Raw genomic sequence first — 14,497 nt, 5'->3', positions numbered from 1 at the left:
TACCGGCAGCAAAAATGTGAAGGCTGCATTCTCGCGTTTGACAGAGCACTATACTCATTCCTGCACTATAATGCCACTCGGTGCGTTCCATTTTTATCTTAATTACAACGAATCTTTCAACTCAAGACGAGTAAGTCTCTAACTCCTCTGGCAAAATCTGACTTTGCGATCAGAGTTTGCATTAACCATGCAAGATTCAACATAACATGCGTTGCAATGCAGTTTCGTGTTTTCTCATTTTCAGAGGTGATGTAAAACAATGAACATTTTCATTATTTTGATTTTGCAAATACATACAAAAAAAAATATTAAATACAAAAAAAAAAAAATCAAAGCGGACGGTGGCCCGGGGCCACTGGAAATTGATGCTAGTCCATCGAAAGTCGAAAACGGTTATCTTCGGTGGTGATCGGGCAACAAAAATGTAAAATGGATTGTTATATTTCTCCTGTTTCGGGCCACTACATTTCGTTTCTCGGATCACAAACATTTCAGATTTAAAGATTTTAGTGTCCCAAACGAACCATTAGAGAGACAGAGAGGGAAAAAACTGTCAGTGTCGAGCCTGGTACAAATATGATATGCTAAATTAATCATGTTGTTATTGTATCCAAGTTTTCTCAAAACTTTTGACATATGCCACTTCACGCCATTATAAGAAATCATCACGGTATTGTATCTGTAGCTAATCCACTTGGAACAATTGCTGCTGATCCAATAAGGGGACTAGAGGGTCTCATAAGGGTCCCTACAGGGTGTGGAGAACAGACCATGATCAGACTCGGTCCCACGCTCTACGTGTCCAAATACCTTCGAGTTATTGGTGAAGAAACTCAGGAAATGGAAAGGAGAGCATATGACTACATAGCAAATGGTAAGTATGCAGTGCATGCATTTTTGAACGAGGGCCAAGTTCAGGTAATCTTAATTAGTCTGAAACAGTAACTAAGAAAGCGCCGTCAGAAATGGTTATCAGTACAGGATGACATTTGTAAAAAGCCAGTGAATTTGATTTAGCTGTTATAGATAATGATAGCCAGGATTCGGCATGATAACCGCTACAACGTGAAGGGAGTGTAGTAGTAATATAGTACTTACGTACATCATTAACAAAATTTAATATCCATTTTGGTGTTTGTAACATAACTCAGAGGACTGAGGTGGCCAGTGACGAAGTACAAACGAAGCAGAATTGAAAATAAAACGGAACGATTCAGGCATTCGGTAATTATTTTTGATCTGGAATAGCAAACATACTTCCGAGCATTCATTACTTCTTCTTTCATTGGAATCCCTCCGAGCATATGTAAAAGTACTGATAATCAACGATTGGATAATCTATCAGAATCCTGAATAATAACAACGTACAAGTGTTTGCTTCCTTTAAATTTTCGTCAATCTTAGTGGTTTACGGCGCAGATAACAATGACAACAACAACTACATAGAAAGAAACAATTTTAATAATATCTAAAAAATGTTCCTTTTTAATATTCTAACCATGTATGACAGTGCCCCTTTCAGTGCGGTCTGAATGCATACTGTATTACTTGTTTGTTTGTTTGTTTTGTTCTGATCTGTTCTGTCTTATCCTGGATTAACATGTGATTGTTCGTTGTCGTTTGATCATTTAGGGGTTAATCGTGAGCTGAGATACCGCCAACGTAGTGGTGCCTACGCCGCTTTTACACATCGTCCTGGAAGTACATGGTGATTGCTCATTACTATAATCATAATTTTATTGGCAAACGTACTGTATAGCTTGAAACGAATATCTGTGTCGCAAAACAGGTGGATTTTAATGTTCCAGGCCTTTCTTAATCTATAGGGATTTTTTTTTAACTCTGTCTGTGTGATACGATAATTCTATAGTCATTGGATTAGCTTAGAACTTATTACATTATATATACTTTTATGCTTCAATGCTTACTATGAAATAAGTTTATCTAATTCTCCGGGCCTTATTCCTTTTTTAAAGTAATATTTCCCAATTCATTTACGGAAAACCTTAAGAGACAACATGATATCCGCCAATGAGTTAATTATACATTTTTGCGGAAATTGCCTCTACTACTCACAGAAGCTGATGTGCAATGCAAATGCATGTTAAACTTATGATGATTCATAACACTATCATTTATATGGCCAAAGGAATATCTAAATTGTTGCACAGTTTTACTTCAGATCATTACCTGGATACGCTCACATAAAAAAACAAAAACAGAAACAAAAAAGAACACTCTCCAAAACCAGGATTTCGCCTGTGACATCATCTTGCAGTAATTACTAAAGTATTAGATTTATCAAAAAAAGAAACAAAACAAAACAAAACAAAACAAAAAAATCACCTTGCCATAATTATAGGCTGAGCATAACTTGCATGTTTCCTTCCAATGCCAGCATAGGGTAGTATGGAAACATGGAAACTTGGAGCAATAAAGTAGAACATTATTTTAAAATATATATGGCATGTATTATTATTATGTAGATGATGACTGGCGGGGGAGCGAATATACCGAATGTTCCACCCGTAGGGTTTGAAAAGCTATTGAGGGAGGTTATAAGTCCCGAGACGAAGTCGAGGGACTGATAGCCTCCCGAAATAGCATTTCAAACCCTTCGGGTGGAACGTTTGGTACATGTTCCCGACAACAAAAGTCATCATCTGTTATATTATATGGGTTAGTCAAATACGTCAACGTCAACGTATAACCACCCACCAGCACAACGCACTCGATCGCTCGCTCGCGCAGAGCCAAATTCACTGTGCGCGCGGTCCTAGGCCTTCTGTCATTTGTTACGTGAAAATGTTTTCCCATGGGGGAACATTACAAAGAATGTTCGCCCAAATATGCCTCCATCACGTGACTGTGTTTAGCCAATCACTAAATAACCGGCATTTGACCAACCCATTCAATATAATGGTTTGGTCACATTAGTGATGTTGAGGGTATCATAATAGCGCACGTCAACTTCTAGTATCGTTGCATGTAGTTACGATAGTTCATCTAAATGTAACCTACGCAATCCGACTACGGGCCAATTTGGAACAGCCACAACACGTTGCAGCTAAAAGAGAAAATAAAAATCTAAAACAAAAAAATACTGACCCCTGACCTAATTTACAAATACCACTCCCTCTTCTCCTCACCCCCCCCCCCCTCTCCAAACACACACACACACACACACACACACACACACACACAGTGCGAAATGCCTTTGCCTTATACCGAAACTGGTTTCGGAATGGTTACGGGATATTTGGTTTTTTTTTTTTTTTCAGGCTCACCGCTTTCGTAGTGAAAGTGTTCAGTCAGGCAAGGCTGTTTACGCGAGTGGACCCGGAGCATGTTCTTGGGAGCGTCAAGTGGTTGATCAGAGAAAATCAGATTGACGATGGCTCTTTTGAAGAGAACCATGCCGTCATACACAAGGAAATGATTGTAAGTCAGTGTTTCATCACATAAAATGTGTAGTGAGCGCAGCACAACTTGACAAACACAAAATGTGATGAATGTTCTCTCCATGATGATAGTCTTTATAATCTTCTTGTCATGGTCATGATAAAACAATCGATCGAGAATTGTCGGGCAATTTTTATTCAAATATTTGTAGCAGGTCTATATCTACATGTTATGGTGTATAATTTATTACAGTAGTTGCAGTGACTATTGAGTATGTTAATTAATCGGGCTCCTCGTTCTTCAAATTGTTACAATGTATTTTCACTATAATCTCCTAGTTAAAAAAAAACACACCAAACAGACGTGATGATAATCAATCCCTCCGTTTGTTCTCTGTTTGTTTGTTACCTCCGCCAAGGGAGGAGGTTATGTTTTCATTTACCATCGATTTGTTAGTTTGTCCGTGCGCAAAATAACTTTAAAAAGTTACAAGGAACAGATGATTAAACTTTTGTGGTGATCAGATTTTTTTAAAGGGATTTTTTTGAAGGATTTTCGATATTTTGACAGGTAGGATCAATGAACTTGCGAGTTCAAGCTGCGCATTTTTGACTGTTTGAGGTTTTCATCTTTGGTTTTCATTTATACGCGCACTAAGGTGCGTGCTCTTGATAGGGCGAGGCAAGCCACGGCGCAGCTGGGGGCTTATGACGTTACAAAAAGGCTTCTATATTGGGAAATCGGGGGATTTTTCAGCATGCATTCGTATGAGTGGAAATCACTGATCTCTGTAGAAGAGCAAGATCATCGGTGGAAAGTAATTGCTTGGCGGAGGTCTGCGCTCTCAGAGTGCTTTTCTAGTTGCCTCCGCCAAGGGAGATGCTTTCGTTACAGTTTGTTTGTTTGTTTGTTTGTTTGTCCGTATGCAAAATAACTAAACAAGTAGTGAACGGATTTGGGTGAAACTTTTAAAGGAAAGGTTGAGAATGACACAAGTGAAAAGTGATCAAATTTTGGTAGTATTCCGATATATATATATATATATATATATATATATTGAATTCATGAAGGATTTTTGATACTTTGACAGGTAGGGTCAATGAACTTGGGAGTTTAAGATGTGCATTTTTGAGATTTTCAAACGCGCACTGAAGTGCGTGCCAAAGATAGTAGAGTTAACAAGATAGGAAGGCGCGTGTTAAAGATGGAAACAAAGCAAATGGATATGAATGAATGAATGAATGAATATAAAATGGAAACAAACCATAAAAGATAAAAAACGAAGCATAAAAGATAAAAATGGAAACAAAGCAAATGGCTACCCTACATGACGATACAAAAGAGAGCTATTAAAGTACAAACTCTGTACACCTAGAAACATCATTCATTTCCAAAGGTAGTGGTATTTTTCATTATCTTAAAAAGATTTAGAAATTATAGTCGTAGCTTTTTTTTTTCGATTAAGGGGATTATTTTGAAGAACGAAATTTTAAAGTTATATGGATTATTTCATGGAGGTAAAAATTTGGCAACAACATGATCTAAAAACCATCAAACACAGCGCGTCTCATATGATATGCGTAATACGCTTGAGGACGGTGCGCTGTCCATTGTTTTGTATAGGATTAGCACGCATTTTCCTGTCTTTTCATTTAAAGTATGGTGAACGAGAAAAAAAGGACGATATTCATAAACAAGGTGATTTATACATTTCTGGAAAGCTTAAGTCTCTAGGAATATAAATAACTAACTTTCAGGAACTAAAAACGTCTCCAGAACGGTGGAGAGATTTTTTTTTTTTTTTTTTTTTTTTTAAGACTCTCGTATGACCACCAGAACCCGATCTGACGACAAAATTTTGGTGACCAAAATTATGATGTCACGAAATGTGCGCTGTGCTACCACTCCATCCACACAGTGGGCTCCGTCTATGGAAGGCCGTTGCGGGGCGTAGCTCGTTTAGGGCATACGTATGCAGAGGCAGTGTGCCCGTTTCCATGTATGCCCGAAACGAATTGTGTCCGCGGCGGCCTTCCATATCCGTCGCCTCTCCCTCGCTTCTCCTACCACTCTGACTTTGCCACTGTCACTATCAGTGTCATTGTCACTGTCATCACTCAATTCACTCTCGATGTCAAACTCAAAGTGTTTCGGTACAATATAAGGTCAAAAAATGATGTTTTAATGTCTCAGCCGAGAAAGCAGAGGCGACTAAAAACAGGCCAGATATTGCACCCGCTCACGAAGAAATACGTGGTTTATGAATGGCGGCCTCGATGTCCTACTGCGCTCGTAAAGGGTTTTGTTCATTTCGTGACATTGTATTCTAGGGCTCGAAAAAGACGACAGTTTCGGAGCGAATATCGGTGAAGCAAATCAGTCACTTTTAACTCGCGATTTCTCAGTGGCGCGAATATCTTTTAATAAGTCGCATTAAAAATCTGTTTTACGAGACATGTCACTCTGCTTTGACACCTTCTTTTACGATTTTCTTGATTTTAATAGCCTTGTCTACAGGGGCGTCACCAGTTTTTTTCAAGGGGGGTGCGTTTTGACACTAAATAACAAGATTTTTTTGACAGACATTTGGAATATAGGAAGCTCTCAATCCCTAGACTTCTATTGTTTTTTTGAGGGAAACCAAGCGGGGAAACGGCACCGGCGTAAAATAGTTAGGCTTTCATCTTTTTTTTGGGGGGGGGGGATGGAAGTGCCGGTTGCCCCCCTCCTTCCACGGTGATAACTTTTTGCATTTTGATGTTGAAAATGGTGCAGTTTGATGCGTGTTCTGCTTATTTTGTCGACTTGAAACAGTCCCACTTGTTTAAGGTAGCAGTACATTTTGAAGTAAATTGTTATTGAACAATTTGCCTATAAATGGTATAATTTAGATAAACTTCTAGTAATAATTCTTACAGTGATGTCATGAACACGACCGAGCCCGAGCAAGCGGAACGAACAAGGGGGGAGGTTGTGGGAGGGGGTTGCCCCCCCCCCCCATAAATGGATTATGGAATGACGGTGTGAAACGATTATAGTGGCAGCAATATCAGGAAAATGGCATAACGACTACACCCATGCGCGAGCGAGCGGAGCGAGCGAGCTTGAAAATTTTGACATTTTACAGTCCCAAAACTGCCGTTTGTAGCCATTTTTTTTTTTTGCTTTGGAAATTAAAGGGAATATACAGTACTGTCTTAGGTAAGGATTCATGTTTTGAACATTCCTAAGTGAGATAATGAAAAGCCTCTTATGAGATATGAAAGAGCATGTAATTTTAAGAAGGATTCAACGTTTATTTGATGAAAGTTGGTTTTCAAATGGCTGAGATATCCCAAAAGGTGTTAATAATAAAAGGCGACATGCCCCAACTTTATCAGTATCTCTTTGTTTCACCTTGTTTTTGGATATCTCAGCCATTTCAAAAAAAGATTTTCATCGAATAAACTTTTGATACCCCTTAGAACTGCATGCTCTTTGACATCTCATAGAGTGGTTTCTGAATATCTCACAAAACGTTAAAAGCTAAATCTTCACATCAACCAGAACTGTACATACCCTTTAAGGGGGTGGGCGCACCGGGCGCAACTGCTGGCAATTACTGGGCTGCATCATCAGGTGAATGGCGTAACAATTAAATGCGAGCGAGCAAAGAGACCGACCTTTGAAATTTTGACATTTTACAGTAAAAAAAACTGCCATTTGGAGCCATATTTTTTTCGCTTTGGAAGTAAAGGAGGGGGGGGGGGGGGGCGCAACGTGCGCAAATGCCGGTAGTTACTGGCAGCAACATCAGGAGAATGGCATAACAATTAAATGCGAGCGAGCGAGCATTTCTTTAGCGAGCGAGCTTGAAAGTTTTGACATTATACAGTCCAAAAACTGCCGTTTGTAGCCATATTTTTTTTTTGCTTTGGAAATTAAGGGGGGCACACCGGGCGCAACTGCTGGCAATTACTGGCAGCAACATCAGATGAATGGCATAACAATTAAATGCGAGCGAGCGAAGAGAGCGAGCTTGAAAATTTAGACATTTTACAGTCCAAAAACTGCCATTTGGAGCCATATTTTTTTCGCTTTGGAAATAAAGGAGGGGGGGGGGGGGGCGCACCGGGCGCAACTGCCGGCAATTACTGGCAGCAAACATCAGGAGAATTGCATAACAATTAAATGCGAGCTTGAAAATTTGGACATTTTACAGTAAAAAAGAAACACCTGCCGTTTGTAGCTATATTTCTTCGCTCTAGAATTTAAGGGGGGGGGCTCATCGGGCGCAACTGCCGGCAATTACTGGCAGCAATATCAGGGCGAGCATAACGATTACATGCGAGCGAGCGGACCGAGCAAGCTTGAAAAATTATTGTACACTTTACAGTCCAAAAAACTGTCGTTCTTAGCCATATTTTTTTCGCTTTGGAAATTAAGGGGGGAGGGGGCACCGGGCGGAAACTGCTGGCAATTACTGGCAACAACATCAGGTGAATTGCATAACGATTAAGTGCGAGCGAGCGAAGAGAGCGAGCTTGAACATTTTGACAGTTTACAGTAAAACAAAACTGCCATTTGTAGCTATATTTTTTCGCTTTGGAAATTAAGAGGGGGGGGGGGGCGCACCGGGCGCAACTGCTGACAATTACTGGCAGTAACATCAGAAGAATGGCATAAAGATTAAATGCGAGCGAACTTGAAAATTTTGACATTTTACAGTCCAAAAAACTGCCGTTTGAAGCTATATCTTGTTGCTTTCGAAATTAAGGGGGGGGGGGGGGCGCACCGGGCGCAACTGCTGGCAATTACTGGCAGCAATATCAGGATAATTTAATGCGAGTGAGCTTGAAAATTTTTGACATTTTACAGTCCCCAATAAAACTGCCGTTTGTAGCTAAATTTTTTCGCTTTGGAAATTAAGGAAGGGCGCACCGGGCGCAACTGCTGGCAATTACTGCCAGCAATATCAGGAGAATTTAATTCGAGCGAGCGGAGCGAGCGAGCTTGAAAATTTTGACATTTCACAGTCCCCAATAAAAACTGCCGTTTGTAGCTATATTTTTTTCGCTTTGGAAATTAAGGGGGGGGGGGACACCGGGCGCAACTGCCCGCAATTACTGGCAGCAACTTCAGGAAAATGGTATTACGAATAAATGCGAGCGAGGGAGCGAGCGAGCTTGAAAATTTTGACATTTTTACAGTCCAAAAAACTGCCGTTTTAAAGCTATATTTTTTTTCGCTTTGGAATTTAAAGGGGGGGGGGGGGGATACGCCCGGTGCGCCCCTCCCCTGGATCCGCCACTGGTAGTCAAGGGTATCAGTTTATGTTAATAACTGGGGGAGGTATATATGACCAGCGAGGTGGCGTCCGAAGTGACCAAGCGGGGGAAGGATGTCCAGAATCTGCACTTTAGAGCATCCCCTAATTGTGCGTGTTTGTTGTGTGTGTGTGTATTATATACATGGAAAAGTTAGGAATTAGCCAGGTCAAGTCTTTTTATTGGCAATGCAAGACATTTTTTATATCGACTAGTATGTAAAGCAACACGGCAAAATCAATGATCAAGCTTTGATATAACGAAGCGTAAGGTACAAAGGTGTACATTCTACATAACATTACGCAACATTGTAGCGACTCTTTCTGCCGTTCGGATGTTCTGAGTACACTGCGCACATCCTGCTTATATGCAGAATGCCAACCAGGAATCACGCTGAATCATATTTTTTTCTTTTTTTTTTCGGGTCCGGGCTTTTTGAACAATGTTTCACACTATATACCTATCTAATTATGGTTAAAAGAAATCATAGAAAAAACATCTTTTTTCTTGATCACCCTTTCATTCAAAAGCAGTTTTACTAACACATGAATTACTATTTTGGCAAGTCTTTTTTTTTTTTACCAGCGGATTGGGAGGGGGGCTCACCCCTCCCCCTCCGTAGTTACGCCACTGCTTTTGGGTGAAATAATTTGACAGATTTCTAACAAAAAAGCAAGAAAATCTTTTTCATCGCGGGAATTAAGATTATATGGGGTGGAGCAAATGGTGCGCTTGCCTTCCAATATTTTTTATGGGGGCAAATTTTTTTTTGTTTTTCTTTCAAAAGCAAGAAAATCTTCTCATTTCGGGAATCATTAATTATGGGGGGGGGGGGCAAAATTAAAATATGCTTACCCCTCTCCAATATTTTTATGGGGGCAACTTTTTGTTTTTTCTGTCAAAAAAAGGTAAGAAAATCTTCTTGTCTCTGGAATTATGGAGGGGGGGGGGGGTGGGCAAAATCATATGCTTGCCTCTCCTTTTTTTTCATTTTTTTTTAATGAGGATAAGGCTCGCTCTTGGGCTGGCAATATGGATTGGTCAGAAGTAACGTACATAGACTCTACATACTAATTGTAAGTAGCACACGTACATGCAAACGTGTACGTGCTCCGTATCGTATGGGTGTACAGTACGGTCGATAAATAATAAACACTGCATACAATACTTGTAGATATGTATAAAATCAGTGCTGCCAGAAACCAGGGGTGCGAATTGTTTTTTGCCGACGATTTTTTTTTTTCGTCCCTGGTGCAAAATATAAAAAAAAAAGAAAAAAATAATTATTTACCGTCTGGCGTTGAGTCGCTCGCAGACTGAAGTGCTTTTTTTTTTTTTTGGTTTTTTTTTTTTAAGGATCTGAAGGGGGGTGCGTTTCGCACCCAACGCACCCCCCCTGGTGACGCTCATGGTCTACACCTATCCAAAAACTTGTAGTTATACTAACTACGAGCGTAAAAATTCCTTCCCCTAACCACGAGAAAACTTCGATGCCGTTCACACCTACATGCAGTTAGCAAAACCTCGAGGTAAAGCTAACTACGATAGAAAATAAAGGGCGCCTGGGTTCGCACATAGGGTTGCGCGCTATTGTGGAACAAAATGAGCGTCGTGGTTAACAAAACTCCGTTCACACTTGCCGCAGTTTAAGCGCTCTGTGGGGGGCATTCCCAAAACCACAACGAAACTACGACAAAACCCTAAGAAATCTTATGGCGTTGTCGTGATGTCTTCGCCTGAAGGTTTTGTCGTGGTTTTCAAAACTACATGCGTCTACATCTACGCTAACTTGGAGTTTAGTGCCTCGTAGTTTACAAAACCTCGTAGTTTTGAAAACCTTAAAGGGACATTCCAGACGATTTTCATAATTTCACATCATGTAGTACATAAATTGACAACTCCACGTATAAATTTGTGAAATTCATTGTGGTTCTTGAGCAGAGAAACAATACTTTGAAAAACCTTAAACAAATTACACTGAACAAGGATGATGACATAGGAGGTTCACATAATCAGAAATGCCATGTCATCATCCTTGTTCATTGCAATTTGTTCTAAATTTTGAAAATATTCTTATTCTTCATCCCAATCATCACACATTCTGAAACTCTGTACTCAGTATAAATAAGTTATAGTTGTTCAAATGTAAAAATCTGAAAATCATCCGGAGGTCTCTTTTAAGTTAAAGGGATCTATAAAAGTGTGAATCTCACTAATGTCTCGTTCACCATACTTTAAGCGTCTTCGGTGCATGCTCTAGTTTCTACAGTATAGGGCGAGGCGCATAGCGCATCAGAGGGTTAATGACGTAACAAAGGCTTCGGAAATCGGACGATTTTTCAGGATGTATACATATGAGTGGAAACCACTGATCACTTATGGGAGAGCCCAAAGAGCTTTTCCACAGTGGTGGAGAGAAGAAACATATCTTTGGGAAGAGCAACATCATCGGTAGAAAGTAGCTGCTTGGCGGAGGTCTGCGCGCTCTCTCTCTTCAGTGCTTTTCTAGTTTGTTTGTTTGTTTGCTTTGTTTTTTTAGGGCTTGAGGGTGGGGTGAGGTTTCATCTGAATAATTCTATTGTTCTATTATTTCTATTATTCTATCTATAATATCTATTGTTGCGTTCAGAACTGATTTCTGCTTGTAAAGTATGACTGAAAAAGAAACAGGCAAAAAACCTAAAGAATTACAGAAGATATTAGCGGTACACTATTTTCATTAGTGAAAAAACTGACTCAGGAATTTGTTCTGGCGGTGTCACAATCCTCGATCTACCGTTCTTTCAATCCGTACTTTGTTGCTAAATTTCTTGTCGCTATCAGAAATGTTTCGATCGGCCATACGGTTTCATAGAATTGTTAATGGTGCGTGGGAATTAGTACAAGCTTGACATCCGCATATATTTGAAAGTTTTTTTTTCATAGTGTTAATTCAAAGGACAAGTTCACCCTAATAATTTTTGAATGGGGCACATGCACATAAAAGTAGTAGAGCAAATTAGTGATGTATGACGGAAATCGAATTATCCGTTCAAAAGTTATAATTTATTTTCTTCTTCAAAGCCGTTGAGCTTAAAAACGATGGCGATAAAGCTTTAGAATGATGTTTAAATGTCTCAATCCCAGCTAAAAAAAAATCCAAAGCCTACAAACGTTCTGAAAATTATGCTGTGGCCATTATGTCAGGGATGAAAATAGGACCTGCTGTGTACTTATTCATCTAATGGTTTATTCAAACACTAAATCTTATGAATGATTAGGGAAAAAATAATGTGGTGTACCGCGAGGGTCAATACTTGCGCCACTGTTGTGTTTATACCTAATGAATCAAGGTTATTACGTTTCGTAATTTTTGCTGAAGACACCAATGTATTTTCTTTAAATTCAGATTATCAATGTCTCACAAGATCTTTAAATAATGAATTGCCTAGGTATTATATCGAGTTGATCTGGCGAGACTAGTAACCGGAGGTTTTCATCCCCTCCCCTCCCCCTTCTGTCTGTCTGTCTGTCTGTTTCTCTCTCTCTCTCTCTCTCTGTCTGTGTCTCTCTCTCTCTTCAAACTTTATTTCACGAGCATCATCTTTAATGGACCCCTGTGTTTTATAATGTTATTCGTTTTCGTGTACCAAACAGTCAAGCTTTGTGCTGATTCCTTGCAGTCGTTCTGTATGCAAATTAGATGCAACTCATGTGATGGAATTATTACAAGTATATTTCATGATAGATGAAAATGATGATAACTGTTAAAGGGATCGTATAGTTTTGGTTGAGACCTAATTTCAGGTTTCTAACATTTTTGTTGAGATAATCAGAAACCTCTTATGAAATATGAAAGAGCATGCAATTATATGAGGAATTCAACGTTTATTTGATGAAAATTGGTTTTGAAATGGCTGAGATATCAAAAAAGAGCGATTCTACTAAAGTGTGGGACCCACACTTTATCACGATCGCTTTGTTTTACTTTGTTTTTGGATGTTTCAGTCATTCCAAACCCGATTTTCGTCAAATAAACTTTAAATTCCTCTTAAAATGGTATGATCTGTACTATATGATAAGTGTTTTCTTGGTATCTCGCAAAAAGTTAAAAGCCCAATTCTCATCTCCACCAATACTGTACTATCCCTTTAAAATATTCATACTACTGTTATTTTGTAAAATGTTAATAAAATTGCAGAAAATTGATGTACTTACAAACTGGCGTACAGAAAATAAATCAAATCATATCAATTCAAATCAAAATTATTCATAGGCGTTTATGTACATACCCAACACACACACACACACAAAAAGAACGACACAAAAATACAACACATGGCAACTTTATTGTTGAAATTCTCTTATCGGCACTGTTTGTGGTAAAATGAAGCAAAAACATTTTTTGTTTTGTTTTTAAATACACAGGGTGCAGTCACAGGGCCAGTATCTATGACTGCCTTTGTTCTGATTTCTCTCCTGGAAACCAAAACTTTTCTGGAACCTACCACTCAGGTAAGAATCCATTTTCTTCCTTTCGTGTATACTTTTATCATAAAAATAGTCTGTACTTTCTGTATGTTTCATTTCCACTATTCAGTGATCAATGAGGAAGCTATTCCTGTAGTTTACGAATGATTACATTGTAGGGTCTATATTTTGAATAAATTGTTATTTCATTCTCCACCTTCTCACCCGTAAATCGAGTTGGCCCTCATGATAAAGGGGGAAACAAAAGAAATAAAGCTATTTTCATTTTGTCATAGAACAACTGAGAGCATAGACTCTGTTGGAAACAAAATCGTAACAATTTCAAGTCTACGAAGTTTACGGCGATCAAGGGGTGCGCCACGCCTCAAAACGCAGGAAATTTATCCGAATATGCTCCGTATTAAAGGTCGCAATCAGTTTTAGTACAAAATTGCAGTAGTATTAATTATGGACGATATCACTGAATGATAAAAAGTTTCTTACTGGCGGGAACCGTTTGCCACTGGGCCAATGCATGGAGCCGGATCTTTCATTAGTATTTTTTTCAACATCATTTCTATCATCATTGGCGTTATCATTTCTTCACTGTTACAAAGAAAAGAAAACTAATTATATAATAGCATTTTTCCAACACTTTCACAGGCAGGAGATATGGCTGAAATAGACCAGGCGATTAGTGGTGCTGTTCGTTTCTTGGAGGGGAAGATTCCAGAAATTGAAAGGGTGTATGACAAGGCCATAGTCGCCTTTGCGCTTTCATTGGCGGGCAGTGCTACTGCCGAAGTCGCAAACGATAGGCTGAAAGAGAGTGCAAGGTCTGTTGAAGGTAAGCAGTAGGGTTACGAACGGCCTATGTGAAAAAAAATACCAATGCTAACTGAAAATGTATTAAAACATTAAATTTCTACAAGAGGAAAGAGTTTTGTGTCTACTTCATAATAGAATATGGGTTCGATCTACAAGAGAAAATTAGTTTTTTTTTTTTGTCTAGGTCATACATTTTGTTTGTTTGTGTGTTTATTTGTTTGTATTTGTTACTGAATAGGTTGTGTAAATGAAATTCAAAAGGATTGCTTGCTCTGGGGAAACTATGTTTTGCTATCTTTTCCGCGTCACTTGTTAAAATTTCAATGTATTGTTCTAAAGGGACTACACTTACCTCTTATCGCATGTGTATAGGCCCCCATGGATATCCCATCTAAATTGCGAACTTATGACCTCTAAGCGCCTTATACAGTATGTATGAGATATCGCCAGCTTTGACAATGAAGAACTCATTGTGAATGTACGTATTAACAAGTGTATCTCACACAATGCCC

General features: G+C 39.0%; 1 protein-coding gene across 1 annotated transcript in view; it reads left to right on the top strand.

The window, feature by feature from the left end:
- Positions 1-14,497, top strand: part of LOC139728779 (complement C3-like) — a 53,643-nt gene that overhangs the window by 17,678 nt on the left and 21,468 nt on the right. The window contains exons 9-13 of the mRNA XM_071639719.1: positions 686-874; positions 1,633-1,708; positions 3,282-3,441; positions 13,116-13,202; positions 13,821-14,004. Coding sequence (XP_071495820.1) covers positions 686-874; positions 1,633-1,708; positions 3,282-3,441; positions 13,116-13,202; positions 13,821-14,004 — 696 coding nt within the window. The remainder of the gene's footprint in view (positions 1-685; positions 875-1,632; positions 1,709-3,281; positions 3,442-13,115; positions 13,203-13,820; positions 14,005-14,497) is intronic.

The sequence above is a fragment of the Diadema antillarum genome, unplaced genomic scaffold (genome assembly GCF_040938485.1).
Source record: "Diadema antillarum isolate AM-2024a unplaced genomic scaffold, OU_Dant_1.0 seq00000197_RagTag, whole genome shotgun sequence".
NCBI classification, from domain to species: Eukaryota; Metazoa; Echinodermata; class Echinoidea; order Diadematoida; family Diadematidae; genus Diadema; species Diadema antillarum.
Note: the sequence above shows the minus strand (reverse complement) of the source record. Positions and strands in the feature narration are given on the sequence as shown.